Source organism: Rhinolophus sinicus, linkage group LG06 (assembly GCF_036562045.2).
Source record: "Rhinolophus sinicus isolate RSC01 linkage group LG06, ASM3656204v1, whole genome shotgun sequence".
Taxonomy (NCBI): Eukaryota; Metazoa; Chordata; class Mammalia; order Chiroptera; family Rhinolophidae; genus Rhinolophus; species Rhinolophus sinicus.
The window spans coordinates 55,031,625-55,052,990 of NC_133756.1; the positions used below are offsets into that span (position 1 = coordinate 55,031,625).

General features: G+C 39.8%; 1 protein-coding gene across 5 annotated transcripts in view; it reads left to right on the plus strand.

Annotated features, from left to right (window-relative positions):
* Positions 1-6,068: 6,068 nt before the first annotated feature.
* FNBP1L (formin binding protein 1 like) overlaps positions 6,069-21,366 on the plus strand; it is a 99,450-nt gene continuing 84,152 nt past the window's right edge. Inside the window, exon 1 of one of the 5 annotated variants that reach the window (XM_019752671.2) lies at positions 6,069-6,462. In XM_019752671.2, coding sequence (XP_019608230.1) covers positions 6,439-6,462 — 24 coding nt within the window. In that variant the 5' untranslated portion in view covers positions 6,069-6,438. The remainder of the gene's footprint in view (positions 6,463-21,366) is intronic. The other 4 variants (XM_019752695.2, XM_019752679.2, XM_019752687.2 and 1 more) reach the window with 4 other exon arrangements.

Genomic DNA, 21,366 nt, shown 5'->3' on the forward strand with positions numbered 1-21,366 from the left:
AGAAACAAATTACTGTATTATAACACCCTCTCTACTCACCTGATCTGGCCCCCAGTGACTTCTTCCTTTACCCAAAGAAAAAGGAAATATTGAAAGGAAGACCTTTTGATGACATTCAGGACATCAAAGGTAATACCACGACAGCTCTGATGGCCATTCCAGAAAAAGTTCCAAAATTGCTTTGAAGGGTGAACTAGGCACTGGTGTCAGTGCATGGCTTCCCAAGGGGAGTACTTCGAAGGTGAGCGTAATGATATTCAGCAGTGAGGTACATAGCACTTTCTCTAGGACGAATTCGTGATCTTATTTGTCTGTCCTTGTATGATAGGGAGCAAGATCGCAAATGCTCCCAAACTAATTTTCTTTAGAATGCCCTGTATTAGAGATGACTTAGATTATAATTACAGGACCAGGCTCTTTAGGCTAAAGCCAAATAATCAGAGTTTAACCAGAAATTGGATATCTGTTGGCTTATTTCAAATTAAGTGGCTTTAACTTGTTATTTTAACTTGTTATCTAATGGGATAAAACTGTATTGTTACTATGAAGGGGTCACTAAAATAAAAAAATATTTAAATTCACATATAGTAAATTATCTTACTTTCAAAGAACTTAAAATATCTAAAATCTGAGTTATTTTGGTCTTTAAAATGAGCATTAAAACCTTAGCTAACCGAATTTGGACAAAGATGAAGAGAACCAGCCTAGAGGTAAGTTTTCATTATTGATTAAATCATCTTTATTATCAAGAAAAATAATATTAAGCATTGACTTATAGGTAGTGTAAAATCCTGACATGGAGGATGCAAAATTGTAATATATGACTTTTTAAGTAAATCAATAACATGTAATAATAACTATCAAATGACAAAGACTTACAAACATTGGAATCCTACTATTAAGACAGTAGAAGCAAGGATTACTGTAATGGGTATAATTTTGTTACATAGGAAATGAAGAAAAAATTATGATCCTATCAGACCATGAATAACCCAAATACATCTGAATGGACTCAATAAAATTAAATTTTCTCAATCCATTTTGGAATTGTTCTCACTTAGTAGCTAAAGGTATATTTTCATTTCTCTCACTGTTAATCTGCATAGGATTTAGATACTGCTGATGTTTAACAATTAGTTCTCCAAGGGCTAAAACAACCCTGATCTGTAGCATTTGCCAATTTCCACGTGTAAATACTCTCACCATGACTGATATAAAGCTAACATTTTTAACAGCCTGTTTTCAAAATTCCTGAAAATTTAACAATTGGCTCTTGTGAGTCTGTAAAAGCTGGTTTTATTTCTGTAAGTGATTACCTGATTGGATTTCATAGAAAGGAAATAGAGAACTAGGTGTTCTTTCTGTTAATTGATATGCATATCATGAAATTTGTCAATACAAGCCAAAAAAACCCCCCACAAAAACAAAAGAAATACTGTAAGAATTTAATTAGTGGAAATTTTGAATGTGTTTGGGAAGGTGTAATAAACACCTGAAGAAATCTGTTAACTTTTGTTCTACCAGATCTGCTGGCCCTGAAGAGAATTTAACTTAAATAAATACCTAAATGCTTTTAAAGTTGCACAGTTACATAATAACCAGTGGGAAGGTACCTGTCATCATAGAAAAGTGGAAATGAGTTACCTCTTTAAACAGGTCTATTCCATTTGATTCATATAGAATTTCTTTTACTTTTTGCCAAGTTTCATTAGAACAATTATATAAAATGCTTTAGCTGGATTCAATAACAGAGAGCAAAATTCCCCAAAACAAAATAGTAGGTGGTTTCCTTTCTTTTTCTTCAGCGAGCCACCTTCAACTATGCTCTTGAAGTTTTGAATTTCTTCCAATTCTTGGTTAGGAAAACTGGCAATGCAGACAGTAGTGATGACTGTTAACTAGCCAGTGCCATTCTTCATTTGGTTGGCATGGATCAGTATTCTGCTATAATCCTGTTTCCGTTGCGGTGCGCCATTTGAAGCATTAAAATGAAGGTGCCAAGTGTCTTGCTTTGATATTCTTCCCAAAATAGGTTTAGCTTGATTGTTCTGAACTACCAATGTAGATAAAATAATTCCATTTGTGGATACTGTTGTTGTAGTTTTACTTTTAATAGTCCTAAGATATTTGAATGGCAAAAAAGGAGTTGTTATTGTTATGCTAGAGATTGTTCCCTTTCAATACGATTGATAACCATTTATGGATGAGACATTGATAGTAGCTGCTAAGAGAGCTTTCTATACTCCACATATTAAGTTGATCTAATGGATAGCCAAAATAGCCCAAGTAGCAAAAAGGTATAAGATAATTGGTTTGACAGAATTTTGTATCACTTAATGACGCAAAATATGATTGGGGGTAGCATCTGGAATAAAGTAATAATAGATTGCTGTTATACTAAAGAAATTTTGCTTTCAAGGTGCTAGCTTATGTTTTACCTTAGAGATAAAAATGATGTGTTTGAACTGCTCACAAAATGCCTTGTCATGGGTCCATAGAGAATAAATCATATATGCATAAATAATTTAATATCCAATGGATTCTGATTATGTAAAAAATCAACAGGCTTATAAACTGCCATGCTGATCATACATATTTGTGTACGTGACTATATATGTGTGTGTGGAACACTTCTGTATGTTTGTTAGCTAACATGCCCCTCTACTATTTTAGAGAATTATTATAAAAAAGAAAACTTTGAAATCTGATTATCTTTTTTTGTGACAAAATCTAACACAAAACATACTTAATTTTTTGTTGTGATTTTACTTTTTAAACATTTTGCTTAAAGACTTTGTTGAAGTAGATAGTGAATTTTAATATCATGAAGGAGTTTTATAAGTTACAAATAATTATTTAAAAGAGATGATCAATTTAAGTTGGTTATATGAATTATATATAAATTTTATAGTTATGTAGGGTAACAGAAATGTTATCTGAGTTTGATGCCCCCAAAACTAACTTTCTGAAGAGAAATTATTTTAAGTGTAGAGGTCTGTTCAGAAATTTTGGAAGAAGAAAAATGTTCATCTCGGAAATAAAACTTCATGTCCAGTTTGGGAATTGTGTATGGTTGAGGATACTCTTTAATGTGAATGGTAGACTATTTCACTTTTTAAAGGGAAAGCATGTAATTTCGGTTTAAATTATGCTCCATATGCCTTAACTTTTATGGCAATGCTTAGATACAATAAATCTCAGTGACAAGAAAAAGAGTATCTGAGATGTCCTAAATTAAGTTACAGCAGGCCAGAGAGTGGGAGGACGAATCAAGAAAGTTAATCAGTTAGGAGCATGCAGACCAAAACTAACAAAAAACTGCCTGTATTCCTGAGTGTTGAAACTTTGAATCAACTTTCAGGCAGCTATTTCAGCACTTATCTAGACAGAACAGTGGACCACCAGATGCGATGGCATCGTGCCTATGCATGAACTTTCCAGACTGTTGCCCACAACCAATCCAGAAGCAACAAATGCTACTTCCTTATGGACTGTTTACCTATCTCAGGACCTTCCTGGCTTCACCTTTTCCCACCCCCTTTTATCTATAGCCACTGTAAATTCTTTCAAAACTACTTAACATCATTCTTTCCTAAAGTCATTGTATAAAACGGCCCCATCAACCTCAGGACTTTGGACATATTTACCTTCTCCACCTAGCCCTGCTGCCAGTGGTTTAGACTGTATGCCACAGAACATGGTCCTTTCTCTGGCTAGCATATGGCTCAATCAACCCTTCCTTTCAGGAAAACTTTGGGTCTCCAAAGTTTTTGTTTAACATTAGTATTAGAATGGTTCTAAATAATGAGACATCCATTTAATAAATACATTTTCCATTACACATAAAGATTACTTGTAATTGCTAAATACATTCATGATGTCTAGGGAGTGAGAAGAAGGGAGAGGAGGTGGAAGGCAGTGTTAGATGATATAAATCATCTTTTTGTTTTGTTTTTAAAATTTTTATTGGGGAATATTGGGGAACAGTGTGTTTTTCCAGGACTCATCAGCTCCAAGTCAAGTCGTCGTTTTCAATTTAGTTGTGGAGGGTGCAGCTCAGCTCCAGTCAAAGTCGTCGTTTTCAATCTAGTTGTAGAGGGTGCATCTCACCGGCCCATGTGGGAATTGAACCAGCGACCTTGGTGTTATGAGCACTGAGCCAACCAGCCGCCCATAAATCATCTTAAGGTAACTCTGTTTGAAATAGAAGCACCATAGAAAAATATTGGAAAGAGAAAGTGTTCATTCAGTCAATACTTCACTGCCTTTTCACTCCATAGCATACATTTAAAATGTGGCCATAACCCATTTGGAAGAGGGTATTTGTATGCTCAAGCTGGACTCAGAGAAGGGCAGCAAAGAATTTAGCAAACATGGTGGTTGGACTATCAGGAGGATTCCGGCTATTTGCTTCAACCCCAAGGGTGAGCACAACTATGCAGGGACAAAGACTGAAGTGGAAGAGACTGGGGCACCCGAGCAGTCCCTGTCAGGGAGGAGTTCCAAATGCAGACACACTGGCAGAGAGAACCTTTACTTTTTATTATTTATTTTAATTTTTAAAAATTAAATGTATTGGGGTGACATTGGTTAATAACATTACACAAGTTTCAAGTGTACAATTCTGTGATACATTATCTGTATATTGCATTGTGTGCTCACCACCCAAAGCCTAGTCTCCCTCTGCCACCATCTATTTGACTTTCTTCATTTTTTTTATTTGACTTTCTTTACCCCCTTCATCCCTCCCCCCCACTCTCCCCCTTCCCCTCTGATAACCTTCACACTGTTGTCTGCGTCTATGAGTTTGTTTTGTTTTTTGCTTTCTGTTTTATATGCCTTATATGAGTGAAATCACGTGGTTCTTATCCTTTCCTGTCTGACTTATTTCGTTTAGCATGATACTCTCAAGATCCATCTATGTTGTCGCAAATGGCAGTATTTCATCCTTTCTTATGGCTGAGTCCATCGTATATATGTACCACATCTTCTTTATCCAATTATCCATCGAAGGATACTTGACTACCTTGAACAATGCTGCAATGAACATAGGTGTACATATATCTTTACAAATAAGTATTTTCAACTTTTTCAGGTAGATACCTAGAGGAGGGATAGCTGGGTCATATGGTAGCTCTATTCTTAATTTTTCTGAGGGAACTCCATAAGGTTTTCTATAGTGGCTGTAACCAGTTTACATGCCAGCCAGCAGTGTATGAGTGTTCCTTTTTAGGGAGTACTTATGACACACTGTGGAGTACTCTACTAGTGACTGGATTGAAAGTGTGTGTGTGTGTGTGTGTGTCCAGAAAACAAGCAATTAATGATAAAGCATATGCTAGGGAGTTAAGTGTACTTGATCTAACAGCGCCAGCCAAACTTGCTGACTATAGTTAATGATTGCTCAGAAAGACTGGGAAGTAACTCCACTGAGGAAAAAGGAAATGGTGGACCTGCCTCCATGGTTCTGACATTCTGAATGTGAGATATCTGAAGGTCCAAATAGAATAGGCTTTTTGCACAGCCGGGAAGCAATCTGGCTCCTATGCAATCCCCATACACAAGGTGCCCATTCCAGAAAACCGGCGAGCTCAGTCTCATTTCCTGCAGGTGAGAGCTTGGCACACATTTGTCCGCGTCTTCCATCTCGTGTCATGGCAACATCCCCAAAGGCATGCTGCAAGATCTACCTCTTTTTATGATTTCCTAACAGAAATTATAAAAATTAAAATGTTTTATTAGAAAAAGAATCCGAGGCACGTTGCATGCACATTTGACATTCAACCTCTACACATTTTAAGATCACCTTAACCATCAAGACCTTTTTCCTTATATATAAAACGCAACTCTCCACAATCGAAACCCAGGGATTTGGATGAGGTTTCCTTGTCAGTGTTTCTCCCAAGTGGAGGAGCAGAAGCAGGAAAGGCGGGCGACTCGAGTAGCCTCATCTAAGGGGCTCTAAGAGAAGGGCGGTGGGCGTCTTTTTCCTCTCTCCTTTTCCATCTTGGACAGAGATCCGAGCGGCGGCAGTGGGACTGTCCGAGACCCTAGGGAGGGTAGGGAAGAGACCCGGCAGGGAGCGGGGCCGGCGGCCGACTCTCCTGCGAGAGGACGCTGCCGGGGGCGGCCGGGAGAGCGCGGGTCCGCCCCGATCCCAGGGTGCACCGCGTCCCGCCCCCTCCCCTCTCTGGGTCCCGCCTTCCTTCGGCCGGGGCCCCCTCCCTGCCGGCTCCAGGAGGCGGGGACGCGGCGGCGGCTTCTCCTGTCGATTCTTTCTCACTCACTGGGGAGCCCGGCTGTGGCGGCACCTTCGGAGGTAGAGCACCACAGCCGCGAGCCTGCCGGTCAGCCAGTGCAAGGTCGGACAGACTGACGGCAGAGCCGACGGACGGACAGCGGGGTAGCCAGACGGCCCGAGTCGCTTCAAGTTCCACCATGAGCTGGGGCACGGAGCTGTGGGTGAGTCCGGGAGAGGGGCGCCCCGCGCGGACCCGGCCCCCGAGGGGCGCGGGCTGGGCAGGCGCGGCTGACCGTCGGCGGGCAGAGCGCGTCGGGCGGTCCCCGGCCCTGGCGGAGGTTGGGGGTCCCGCTCCTCTTTGTGTGCAGACCCTGTCGGCCCGGGGTTGAAAGGCTGCTGGTCTGCGTTCCCGCCTCTGCCGCCGCGGTGGGGCTCCGGGCAGCGCCTCGGCCGGCCGGGGGAGCGGCCCGCGGGCTCCCGCGTCCGCCGCCATCCCCTCCTTTCCCCTCTCCCTCCTCCGCCTGCACTTTCCGGACGCCTGGCTCCGAGCCGGGCCGCGCTTCTCTGCCTTTGTATCTCCCCGCCTCGAGGCGGGGGAGGGGGCCCATTGTCCCGAAGGGGCGCTGTTCGTGAGCGGGAAGGGGGTCTCCCGCGGCTCCCCGCCCGGGCGAGGGTCCCCGGGGCGAGGGCGTCGCCGGGCCGGGGTGGCGCGGGGAGCAGCGAGGCACCGCCCGCCGTTCTGGCCCCAGGTAGGGGGAGCCCGGCGGCTTTGTTCGGAGTCCGGCCTCCGGCCAGTCGGGCCCAGCCCACACGCCCATTTCCTTCTCCCTGTCTCCTTGCTTCGGACCCGCGTAGCCTCGGGAACTCCCACTGGGCCATCCGTGGGGGCGGTGGGGGGTTGGCTTTTGGGATCTGAATTAAATGGATCGATGGGGAAGCCAATTTTGCCAAAAGGAGCGTAGGACTTCCCAATTGCTTTACTTCCCCTTCCGTTGTTCTTTATTCTCACTCGTGTTCCCTCTTTTCTTTCTCTTTCTTCCTTGCCTTTCTTGGGCGCTGGAGGCTCCAGACAATGCCCAGTGTCTGGCCAAGGTGCGGGTGGGCTGTAATAGGTCACGGAATTCGCTCGCGACGCCGCCACTGAAGGGTGGAAGAGTGGAGGGCAGTGATTTCTCAGGTGCCGCGGAGGGACAGGGGGCGTGGGGGCGCTGTCCCGAGAGCGGTCTGGCTTCAGCCACTCCCCTTATTATCCCACCTGTGCATATTTTCCGTGCCTTTTGTTAACGAGGATCTCGTGAAAGCTCTGCAGAGCAGGGGAGAAGGAACTTTTTGGTCTCTGTACGTGCAGTTACGATGGGAATGAAGGCAGATCGCTTAATTGAAGGGCAAAGTGTTTTCTTAAATGTTATTTTGCACACTTTACTCACAGATTGGGAATATTAGGATTGAAAGAGACTTTAGAGTTCATCGAGTTGAACATCTACTTAGCTAGTTCAGGAATCTCTTGCTACGTTCTGGACAAGTGTTTGCTTAGTCTGTAAACACACCATCCAGGAGAAAATACCTCAGGAGCCTGCCTCTCCATTTCGTTTCTTAGATAGCATTAATTGTTCTTATATTGGGGAGGATTGTATAGGTAGTAAATGAATTATGTAACACTTAACTTTTTACTTTGATTAGATTCTCAGGCATTATGTCTTTTCCCTTTGGTTTTGTACATTCTATAATTGATTATAGTGTGTGGTTTTGTAATTCTATAATTGATTATAGCGTGTCATCAATTAAAGGAGATAGGTATAGTTTTATTTTCCATTTTTATTAGAGAGTATTTTTATTTTTACATACCTAAATGACCTGCGTTTCAGAAGGAGCAAAAAAATGTAAGCAGAATACTTTTTAAGAGTACATATAGGAAAATAGTGGAGGAATATTATTCAGTTTTAACTCTTAAGATTCAAAAACACACTATCACACTATAGAATAGTTTTAAGGAGAAACAATACAATATTTTAGTGAAGACTAAAATGCAATTTTTAAAGTTTTAAAGAAATTTTAAATTTAAGAATATAATGCATTCAGAAGCGATTACCAGACCCTCACTGTCTTCTGTAATTTGGTTATTTACTTTAAGCATATGAATAGTTTCTCAGCAATTTGAAAAGGTAAACTGTAGAAGAGATGGGAATTTCTGTTCTAACTATAAATTGTTTTCTGTCTTTTGGAAATTATGAAAAATATTTTAAATTAATTTTTCTCTTATAATTTAATCTCTTTTACATTTTTTAGTGGTTTGAGGATTTGAGGGAAACGTTTATTAGAATAATATCAACTGGATGCTTAATCCTTAGATAAGTAGAAATCGGTGTAGAGAACTATTGTTAGGACCAGAAAAGACCTTACAAAAATTTCACTGGACTTCCTGTTTTTACTGTTCTCAGTTTTGAAAAAGGATATTGTGCTTCCAGTGGATTGTAACAAACACCTACACTGTGCTCTTGCCATTGAGGAATTTGAGGTTGGGAAAATTCTCTTGAAAGTTCGAATTTAGAAACCACTTCTCATATTATTCCATGTTTAGGATCACATTACTGTCCCAAAGGTTTGAATGTTGAGAGGATGTTACAAAAATGATGATATGCAGAAATGCACTTAAGTTTTTTTCTTACAGCATTCATTGGAGTTGTGTTGATGTCTTAATGCTTCTTAAGATTTATGTTAAATTTGAGAATAAAGTAATAAAATAGAGAACCGTTCTAATACTGATTCTGGGGGACAGAACTAATAGTGATAGGTCAAGTGGGTTGTGTCACTTTTGATGTATAGTTTCACGTGAGGGGATAGGAATTAACTGGTAATAAATTTGAGCTGTGCTCTAAGCGCTTTCTAGTGTTCTGAATGAGCGTTTCAGTAAGATAGTGAATATATGCTAGAGACTCAGTCCTGTGTTGTGCGTAATAGTAAACAGTCTACAGTGTCTTCATGTCTTTAAGATGCAGTGTCACTATAAGGTAACGTCCTAGGCATTGTTTATTGTGTTGATTTCTTTATTACCACAGGAAGAATGGTTGGATAAAAAACAGACCAAATATGAATTAATGATTTCACAAAGCGCAGATTTTGTAATTATTAGTTCTTTTTATAAGTAAGGAAATTGAGCTTGGTTAAAGTTGAAAAACAACAACAAAAATCCATGTTTATGTTGTGAGTGTGTGTAGACTCATAGATATGAAAAAATACATGGTTGAGCACATCACATTCCTATCATGATTTATTAAAAAATTTGCTCCCCAAGGGAAATGAATAGAGTAGTCTGGAAGTTAGAAGGTAGGTTCAAATATCTTGACTTAATTTATAGGGATTTATAAACCTTTTTTATACCTGGTCAATGTGATTTTTGGTTCTTAGTTTTAAGAGTGTATTATTTAAATACCATTGTTATTTATAGCATATTATTAGCTGAGTGCATTTTCCAAATCTCATATCTTTTTGGAAGAAATTGAGGAATGTATGTTGGCTGATAGATTCAGTGGATTCTTTATGTAACACCCCCAGTCTTAACCGTTTAGTTTAATTCTTCCTTTGCCCTCAGAGCACTTTATATAGTGCTTCTATTTTAACATTTATGTATATTGTAAGTGTACTCAACCCCTTGAGTGTAGGGCTGGGTTAATTTTTTTCTTTGTTTTTGACTAAAACAATGCCCCTAGGTGATCATGCATGTTTTTTGCCCAGTTGATAGTTTCTTGCATTAGCCAGAGTATCGGTTACTGATTAATATGTGCATCTCGGAGGAATCTTTATGGTTCTGAAGGCTTTTGTAGGTGATCATAGATTACGTGGTCTACATAATAGTTCAAGAAAGTCTAAACAAACTGAAGCCAAAGTGATAAAGTTAAGTTTTTGTACTGGGGTTAAAATTTTTTTACAGATTGGGGAAGCACTGACCTACAGGTAGTTCTTGTGAATTTACCTGACTGATAGCTTGGTGACTTGACTGCCAAAATAGCTGATGAAATCTTAGGCCACATTAATAGATTTGTCTAGAACAAAGGAATTTGGTCCCATTGTTGTCTATAATGGTTTGACCATATCTGTAATATTGACTTTAGTTTTACTTCAAGTTTTTAAGAAGGCACTGATCTAGAGAAGGTTGACAAAGAAAACCCCTTTGTCGATGTGAACTGTAGTGCCTTTTCAAAGGCCATGAAACCGGTGTAGGAATTTAGTTAAGTTTAAAATGTAAAATAATTATTGTGTCTGTCATAGGGAAGCACTGTGCAGTGTATGGTGAGATTTATGAAGGCCCTTTGTGAGGAAACTTAGAGTCATCTTGAGGTGATAATTCCTTTAACTCCAAATTTTCCCCTACATGTTGACATCACTGTCCACTAGCCTCTGTTGACCAGTTCCTATCAGCCCCCTCCCTTCAGGCTACACATTCTGCATATTATCATCTCTTATGGGACCTACCACCTTATATTGTAGTTATTTCTTGTACATTCAGATCTTTGGAAAATAGTCATGGTGTAATGTTTATATCTTACATTCCCTTTTGTTGGTAGAATTTTCATATTCAACATTGTATTACAGATGTTATTCGTTAAGGAGGGTGAGAGTTAATCAAGACACCTTCTGTCCTGATTATAATAATAAGATGGGAGCTGGAGAGCTGCCTCTAACCACTGTCTCTTCTGTGTTCCTGCTTCCTTAAACTACTCATTTCCATTCCCCTTCCCTTCCTTTATCTTACAACACTCATTCTTTCTCCTCTCCCCCATCTATAAAATGTGGCTTTGGCTAGAAACTTAAAAATATATTCTACCTGCTTTTTCCTATATATCAACACATGTTTGCAGGCAGAATATAGTAATAGTAATTGATAGTAGTAGTAATGTAAGAGCTAGTACAATAGTAATAGTAACACAAGAGAGTAATAGTAATACAAGAGAATAGTAATGGCTTATCATTATGGAGCCCCTGCAGTGTATACCTACAAGTGGTATTTTATTTAATAATCTACAGTCTTTAAACATTTTCATCTCAATAGCAAAAAAAGGAAAATTCTACTTTGGGGAACATAATAATACCTGCAAAAACTAGTAAGAAAAACTAGTAAGAAATGATTTTTATAAAGGTTTTGTTTTATGGGAAGCAAGAGCTATTATTCCATGTATTAGTTCAGGCTATGTACAGTATATCAGACATACCAAAAAGATATTTAGAATAAGGAGGGTTTTTGCATATGGGGGTTCCTGAGAAGTTCCTAGAGGGCAGAAATCATGTCTTACTCATTGCTTATTCATTGTCTGATTCATTACTGTATCCTCAGCTACCAGTGCACTGCCTGGCATAGAGCCAGATGCTACCAGGATCTTCTTTAGAAAATGTTTGCTGGACTGACCTGAGTATAGTGGTTAGGTTTGGCTTGGTTTTGAATGTGAGCCTGAAAGTAGTGATGAAGGGTAGAATGAGACCAGGCTTAGAGGTTCGTCTGGCTGAATGAATGCTTGATTCACATTCATGAAGTGTGTGTGTGTGTGTGTGTGTGTGTGTGTGTGAGTGAGTGTGTGTGTGAGAGAGAGAGAGAGAGAGAGAGAGAGAGAGCGCGCGCAAGCACACATAATTATGCAGTAGCATATAGCTAACTCAATTTGAGACAATTTAAAAATCCACAGAAGGAAATCTTAATTTGTGTTAGTGGAAGGGATTATCTCTGTCTTCTGAATCCTCGTTGATAGTAGGAGGAGTAATGCTGGGTTTTAGGAGATGAAAGTTGTATTGATTTTATCACCTCTACAAGAATATTTGAAAGATGTTGAGTCCTTTAATAATATGTTATTTGTTCTGAAATCAGCTGTATATTTTTAACACGTTATTCCGTAATTTGTTTATACTGTTTTACCTTTCCCCCTTATCTATGACAATATTTTTACTTTTATATCTGTTTAGCTCCAGTGCTTTTTCTGAGGGTGAGGTATTCATTGGGAAAATTCAATAAGTTTTGATCCTCCCAGTTTTGCTTTAATTACTAGTTTCGTGAGCTGAATTATAGGCAAAGTTTCTCATGTAATAAAATAGGTTAGAATATTTAGAGATAAATTCTTAATTGATAATAGAAGCAAATTGTGCTTAAAAATAATCTGTTGCGCTTACAGTTAATTTTAATATTGTCATCTGTGCTTTTCAGCATTTTCTCTGTTTTCCCATAATAAGATGTGTTAATTCTGAGATTACTTTTACAGAATTTTCATTGACTAGTTATTTAAAACCACTTCTTTGTAAAGTGATATCTGACTACTTTTTGTAATGTGGGATTCAACATTTAGAATTTGTCTGGAGCCCAAGATAAGGAAGTCTAGAATAATAAGAATAAAAATTTTTATAAAATATCCCTGTTGAATCCAAATTAGTCATTAATAATTGGGGCTCAGGAACAATTTTTCCTTAAGTTCTCAATAGAGAACTAATCATCAGACTTTAACAATACCTCATGAAATATGTGAAATATTACTATTACATATTTGTTATAGCTTGAAAAAGCATAAATGTATAGAGTCAGATTTTTTTTTTTTTTTGGCACATTATTTTGTTGTTTCTAGAGAGTAAAAGTCATCTGTTTTGTTCCTGCTATATACCTAATTTGTAGAAAAGAAATGGGAATATAATAAGCACTGAAATATTGGTTGAATGAGGGAATCCATGGGTTGCTCTCACTGTCATCAAATTATGTTTGAATCCTAAGTTTTTACCCCATAGTGTGTGTATTTCTCATAGCTTTGTTTAAATTTAAGGATCCTTTCTATAACCTGGAAATATAACTTGTTGTGTCTGTTCCTATGAACTTCATCTCAATTTCTTCAGGACTGGAATTCTCAGTTCCTTGAATATTTGAGTACAAATGATTAGCGATACGGCCTTTTGAATTTTAAAAGTGAGAACAGTGAACGTTCTGTTGTTTGTGTTATGCTCTGAGCATTAATGGGTGGTCATATGTAAGAATAATGTAAATGTAAATTGAGACTTAATGAATTGGGAAAACATAAAAGATTGATTTCAGAGAGTACAAGTGTTAGGTCATTCTGAGAAAAATTTGACAAATGTTAATGATGGTTGGTTGATGATTTTTTTCCAGTATAAATCATAAAAATCAAGATCATTGAAACGACTGTGGTAAATAGCTTTTAAATAAACACAGAAACCATTACTTTTGAATCAACCATCTGGACTTAGACCTTGAATTAACATCCTTTACTGTTTGCCAAGGCTGACTATAATTAATATTTGTGACCTTTTTTTCAATCTGAAAATTTCCTTATTTTAAAAAAGTTTAATTGGAGCGGCGGGATCGTTCAGTTGGTTAGAGCGTGAGTTCTGAACAACAGGGTTGCCAGTTCGCTTTCCATGAGCTGTGCCCTCCACAACTAGATTGAAGACAACGAGCTGCCTCTGAGCTGCTGGGGGGGGCAGGGTCCGGATGGCTCAGTTGGTTAGAGTGTGAGATCTTAACAACAGGGTTGCTGGTTCAGTTCCCACATGGGATGGTGGGCTGTGCCCCCTGCAACTAAAGATTGAAAACAGCAACTGGGGGCTGGCCTGGTGGCTCAGGCAGTTGGAGCTCCGTGCTCCTAACGCTGAAGGCTACTGGTTCGATTCCCACATGCGCCAGTGGGCTCTCAACCACGAGGCTGCTGGTTTGACTCCTGCACGGGATTGTGGGCTGCGCCCCCTGCAACTAACAACGGCAACTGGACCTGGAGCTGAGCTATGCCCTCCACAAATAAGATTGAAAGGACAACAACTTGACTTGGAAAAAGTCCTGGAAATACACTGCGTTCCACAATAAAGTCCTGTTCCCCTTCCTCAATAAAATCTTTAAAAAACAAACAAACAGAAAAACAGCAACTGGACTTGGAGCTGAGCTGCGCCCTCCACAACTAGATTGAAGGACAACAACTTGGAGCTGATGGGCCCTGGAGAAACACACTGCTCCCCAATATTCCCCAATAAAATTTTTAAAAATTTCATTAAGCTACAACATTCATGCATTAAAGTGTTCAAATCTTATATGAGCAGCATTAAGATTAAAAAAAAATGAATACACTCATGGTAAGTCCCACCAAAATGAAGATACAGGGTCTCCCTTATGCCGTCCTTAGTAAACACACCCCACCCAAGGTAACCACTATTCTGACTTGTATTGCTGTTGATTAGTTTTGTAGGGTTTTTTTTTTTTTTCAACTTCACTTAAATGGCATCCCAGGACCTTGCAAAGATGTCTGTCAAGATTAGGGCCTGCTGAGCTCTGATATGCCCTACCTATAAGTTTAAGGTTTGGGCTCTTTGAAGTTTTTGATCCCTTTAAGGGCTTTTGCTTGATAGTTTCCCTGGGATTGTTCAGATCTTCTACCTCTTTTCCAATCCTTGTGAAAGCCAGGAGGTGTACTATTCTTTCTGAGGTGTGCTGTATAGGCTTTTGAAGTCACATTTGTCATGGCTGTTTATGATGTTGGGAGCCACACTTGATTTTTTTTTTTTAAACAGGTCTTCAACAAATAGTTTGTCTTATATAACAAGAAATTTGGAGGTAGACAGTTAGTCACTGACACGGGTTCATGAACTAAACACTGTCAGGGTCAGCATTTTTGCAACAGTTTTGGACTTTCCCGCAGGGTTGCAAGGGGATGGTTGCAGCTCCAATCATTATGTCTGTATTTAAGGCAAAAGGAGGGAAGAAGGAGGGAGGGACGGAGGAAGGAAGGAAGGAAGGAAGTCAGTCAGTCACCTAGTCACCTATATCTGCCTGTTTATCAGGAGGGCAAAAGCTTTCCCAGAGTCCCCATAACAAAATTCCCCTTAGGTCTCACTGTCCAAAGTTGGGCACATTTCCACTTGAACAAAAGTAGGGTTCTATTAGAAAGAAAGATGGGAGATAGGTACAAGGCATCACAAAACATAGCATTTATGGCCTCTGTCCCAATGAGTTAATGATGATGAGAGAGAGAGAAAGAGTGGGAGAGGGAGAGAGAGAGAATGAATTTGAATAATAGCATAGGAGTTAAGAAAAGGCAATAATATAAATGTGACAGAGCAGATATTTTAGAGATGAGGTCTTTGGGGGTCTAAACAGACCATCATCGTTTTAAGAGGCCTGGGGATAAAGGGCTTATGTGTCTTAGCTTGGAGTTTACGGGCTGCTGCTTGTTGGCTACACGTGCCGTGCTGATACCACCTGCCAGAGCAGCTGGGTGTCCTGAGCAAGTATCCAGAATTGATGCACAGGGTGTGGTGAAGTTGAGCTGACCCCAGACTGAGTGAAAGCACTGCAGCGACTGAGGAAAAGGTCCTGGAAGAAGTCCAGAGGTTTATTTTGTGAGTTGACAGTTCTCATGAATGTTGGAAACAGTAAAGATACCCCGTAATTACCCAGATTTCTTAGTCACCTAAATGTTACACCAAGCTATAAAGTTGTCTCCAGAGAGTAAGAGGCCGTCATCCTGGCACTTGCATTTTCTTATTTTCTCTTTAAATTGATATATCACAATGGTACATTTGTTACAATTAATGAACCAATATTTACACATTATTATTAACTGAAGTCCATAGTTTATTCAGATTTCCTTAGTTTTTATTTAATGCCTTTTTCTGTTCTACATCACATTTAGTTGTTATGTCTCCTTAGTCACTTCTTGTCTGTGCCGCTCTCAGACTTTCCTTGTGTTTGATGACCTTGTGAGTTTAGAGGAGTACTGGTCAGGTGTATTGTATGATGCCCCTCAATTGGAGTTTGTCCGATCTTTTTGTCACGATCAGACTGGGGTTATGGGTTTTGGGGAGGAAGATCATGTGTAATTTTAATCACATTTCAAGGGTACATACTATCAGTATGATTTATCACTGTTGATATTAATTATTCTTGGTCATCTGGCTGAAGTAGCTTTTGTCAGGTTATTCCAGTGTAATTTTTTCCCTCTCTTTCCATACTGTAATCTCTGGAAGAAGTCACCATGTGTAGCCCACACTTAAAGAGAGAATTTACATTCCTTTCTGTTAGGGTGGAGTATCTACCTAATTTATTTAGAATTCTTCTACAGGGTATATTTGTCTCCATTTATTGATTCGGTCATTTATTTGTATCTGTATGGACTCAAGGATATTTATTTTATATTTTGGGTTATAATCCAATATTACTTCATTTATTTTGTTGTTCAGATTGTTCCAGCTTTGGCCATTGGGAGCTCTTTCATTTGGCACCTGTGCCACTGTAACGCGTCTCCATCAAAAATGATTTTTAAAAGTATTTTCTGGGACTACAAGATGGTTCAGCCTTATCTTGCATATTTCCTGCCCCAGTCCTAGAATCAGCAGTTTTCCCCAAAAGCCTTGATTTATTTTGTTGGAGAATGGTACTAGAAACCAAGATATGGGTGCTAGATTTGCTTGTTGCTACTGGGATTTCATTTCTTTTTACTCCCTCTCAGCAGATAAAACAGAAGTATATGTGTATATACTAACCTGTGTATTTACACATATGTGCAGATATTTCTATATGTAACCATCTGTATCTATATTAGAGTTCCTACTGATGTCTCCAACTCTAATCCATTACCACATGTATCCTTCTAGTTTCTTCCACTTGCCTATCTGTAAATTCCCATTCTAGTATAACAGTTCCCTTCACCTGCTATTCATTTGCTTAATTGTTCCTTTTCAATATATATCTATAGCAAAATCAGAGTTGTTAACCCATAGCCCTCTGGGGAAGAAGGTTATCAACTAGAGTATAGTACTTACCATGTGTGATCAAAAGATACTGTGAATGTCTAAATGTAAAAAAAATTTATTACAGTTAAAGACACTTTGCCATTACCCCCCCTCAAAATACCCCCCCTCACTTCCAACACACTTATCCCATCATTCTTGCCACTTTATGAAGCAGTTCTGGATGTCCTTTTTCATGAGTGTCTTTAGTTGTGCTGTCATGGCTGCCCCGATGTCCTGAATCAATTCAAAACGTTTACCTTTCATGGTCATTTTGATTTTGGGAAAGAGCCAGAAGTCTCACGGTGCCAGATCCCGTGAATAAGGTGGATGAGGACACACTGTAATGTTTTATTTGACAGAAATTGTCATATACCAGAAGCGATGTGTGACATCCATGTCACAGCCATGTCCTTTTCATTGTGATCACAAAATATGGTGAATGCTGCTGCCGAGTGCCATTCAACAGAAAGGCAGGATCTTCAATATGGGAAGCAGCACATCGAGCCTTAGTAACAGTGTGTGACAAGTGTCAGCTTGTTCGATGCAGTCAGTCGGGTGTGAGCTATGGTTGAGAGAAGGCGTGGTTTAAAGTGTGCCATAAATCATCCTCCATCATGACAATGCTCAGTGTCACACATCACTTCTGGTATATGGCAATTTCTGTCAAATAACATAATGGTGTGTCTTCATCCACCTTATTCACCGGATCTGGCACCCGGCAACTTTTTGCTCTTCCCCAAAGTCAGTGATTCAGGACATCGAGGCAGCCATGACAGTGCAACTAAAGACACTCACAATAGAGGACTTCCAGAATTGCTTCAGAAAGTGGCAAGAATGATGGGATAAGTGTGTTCAAAGCAAACAGGAGTATTTTGAGGGGGATTAATTGAAATAAGTAATAAATTTATTTCAACATTCACTGTATTGTTTGATCACACCTTGTATGTGCAGTTCCTTTTCCCTTTAGTCTTACAGACTCTTCATTTTCAAAGTTACTTAGGTCAGCACCATCCCCCATCCTCTTAAATGAAGTTGTTTCATGCATATATAATATAGTTAGATTTTCTTATCACAGTCTGCATTCTTTGTTGGGATCCTCTGAGTTTCTCAATTTTTTTTAAAAAGCATACATTAAGGTTTATTTTTTTGCCATGAGGTTCTGTAGGTGTTGAGAAATGTATAATGTCATGTATCCACCATTCCAAGGTCATATAGAATAGTTTCATCTCTTAAAAATCCTCTGTGGCCTACCTTACATCCATCAGAATGGCTACTATCGAAACAATGGAAAATAACAAGTATTGATAAGGATGTGAAGAAATTAGAACCCCTGTGCATTGTTGGTGGGAATATAAAATGGTGCAGCTGCTATGACAAACACTATGGCTGTCCCTCAGAAGTTAACCATAGAATTATCATATGACCCAGCAATTTCATTTCTGGGTATATACCCAGAAGAATTGCATGCAGGTTTATAACATTCACAGTAGCCAGAAGGTAGAAGCAACGCAAATATTCATCAATAGATAAATACATAAGTAAAGCTGTGTATAGATACAATAGAATATTAAGTGTTAAAAATCTAGGAAGGAAATGCTGGCATATGCTACAAAACATGGATTAACTTTGAGGACATTGTGCTAAATTATATTAAGCCAGTCACAAAAAGACAAATCCTGTATGATTCCACTTGTAGGAGTTGCCTAGAGTAGACACAGAAAGTAGAATGGCGGTTGCTGGGGGAAGGGGGGAGGGGGAAATGAGTTACTATTTATACTAATGGGTATAGAGTTTCAGTATCACTGAATTGTACATTTAAATCGGTTATGATGGTAAATTTTGTGTTATGATGACCTTACTGCAATAAAAAAATTACTCCCTCTTGCCAAAAAAAAAAAAAAAAAAAAAAATCCCCCGTGCTGTACCTGTTTATCCCTCACCACCCCAACCTCTGATCTGTTTTTTTCTTTTGATAGACTTTTTTTTTTAAGAGCAGTTTTACATTTACAGCCAAACTGAGCAGAAGGTAGAGATTTCCCATAACACCACCTGCCCCCACATATGCCCAGCCTTTCCCATTATCCACATTTTCCACCAGAGTGGGACACGTGTTACAATTGATGAACCTACTTTGACACATCATTATCACCCAAAGTCCATAGTTTACATTAGGGTTCACTCTTGGTGTGGTACATGCTGTGTGTTTACATAAATGTATAATGACATGTAGCCACCATTATAATATAGAGTAGTTTTTCACTGCCCTCAAAATCCTCTGTGCTCCACCTATTCATCCCTCCCTCCTCCCTGACCCTCTCCCCACCACTGATTTATTTTTCTGTGACTTTTTTTTTCCCCTAAAAAGAGAGCCAGTATCTATTAGGAGACACTCTCTATTTCCCCGTTTCCCAACCCTAGCTTTAGGAAACCACCAGTCTTTCTTTCTCTAAAGATTTGCTTATTCTGGACATTTCATATAAATGGAATCATACAATATATAGTCATTTGTGACTGGCATTGTTATTTATTTATTTATTTATTTATTTATTTATTAATTTTTTTTATTGGGGAACAGTGTGTTTTTCCAGGACCCATCAGCTCCAAGTGAAGTCATTGTTTTCAGTCTAGTTGTGGAGGGCACAGCTCACTAGCCCATGTGGGAATCGAACTGGTGACCTTGGTGTTATGAGCACTGCACTCTAACCAACTGAGCCAACCGGCTGCCCAAACTGGCATTTTTCAGTAAGCATGTTTTTAAGGTTCATCCATGTTCTAGCATATATCAGTAATTCATTCTTTTTTATTACTGAATAATATTTCATTGTATGTACATACTACATTTTATTAACCCATTTATCAGTTGATCGACATGTGGGTTGTTTTTGCTTTTGGCTATTGTAAATAATGCTGCTATTAACATTTGTGGATAAGTTTTTGTGTGGATAGATGTTTTTATTTCTCTTGGGCATATATTTAAGTAGAATTGCTGGGTCATATGGTAACCATGTTTTACTAGGAATTCCCAAACTGTTTTGCACTTGATATTCCCACTAGCAATATATGACGGTTTTGATTTCTTCACATCCTTGCCAAACTTGGTATTATCTTAGTTTTCGATTATAGCCATCATAGTGGGTATCAAGTGGTATCTCATTGTGGTTCTGATTCGCGTTTACCTGTGACATGATCTTGAGCATCTTGTCCTGTGTTGTTTGTGCACTTGTATATCTTCTTTGGAGATATGTCTGTTCACCTCAATTAATTTTTAAATATAAGTATTCACCTTAATTTGCCTTGGTAGTATGTGTTCGTAAAATATAAATAAAAACCGTTATTGATGGCAGTGGTACTTGTTATGCGGGAGACCGTGCTCGCTGCGCCATGTGATGTGTCGTGCGGGGCGGCCTGCGGGGTCTCAGCTCCCGCTCCCCACATAAGAACACAGGACATGGTGAGGCCAAAAAGGAACACCCACGGAGCCATAGGTAGGGGAGTCATACCACTGTGGTCTCACTGGAGGCTGGGTTCACACGACGTGCGACCTGCTGTCTGCTTTGCTGCCAACTGACCGACTCTCCTCAACTCCCCAACGTAGCCCTGGCACTTATATTAGTGGCCAGTGGTTCAATGGTTACTGCTGACGGTCAACTAGCCACAGCTGAAGGCCATCCAATCACAGTTGATGGCCATTTACTACCTGAGCCAGCACCTTTCCACATGAGGCCGAGAGCCTGGAAACTGCACTCTTGGCTCTGTTCCCACAGTAGTTTACTGAGAAAAGGAGAAATTTAATTGTGATGCTAAGAAGATACTGTTTTATATTTCATGTTTCTTCTCGAACTTGTCAGCCACCCTTTCAAACTAAAAGATGTTTGATTTTGGCATTTAATTTAAGAAACTTAAAATTCAACTATAAATATTAGCTATGGTATCTTACTTTTGTTAAGAAACTGTCGTGCGGGGGACCCTGCTCGCTGCGCCATTTGTCGTGCGGGAGACCCTGCTCGCTGCGCCATTTGTCGTGCGGGGTGGCCTGCGGGGTCTCTGGTCCCGCTCCCCACATAAGAACGCAGGATATGGTGAGGCCAAAAAGGAACACCCACGGAGCCATAGGTAGGGGAGTCATACCACTGTGTTCTCACTGGAGGCTGGGCCCACCGGACGAGCGACCTGCCGTCCGCCTTTCTCCCAACCGACCAACGACTCTCCACTCCTCGACTCTGTTCCTCTACTCTCTTCCGCTCTCCTCGGCAATCCTCGGCTCTCCTCGGCAATCCTCGACTCTCCTCGGTAGCCGCAGCAGTTATACTAGCAGCCAATCGGCCAACCGGCCACAGCCGACGGCCAATCAGCCACAGCTGACA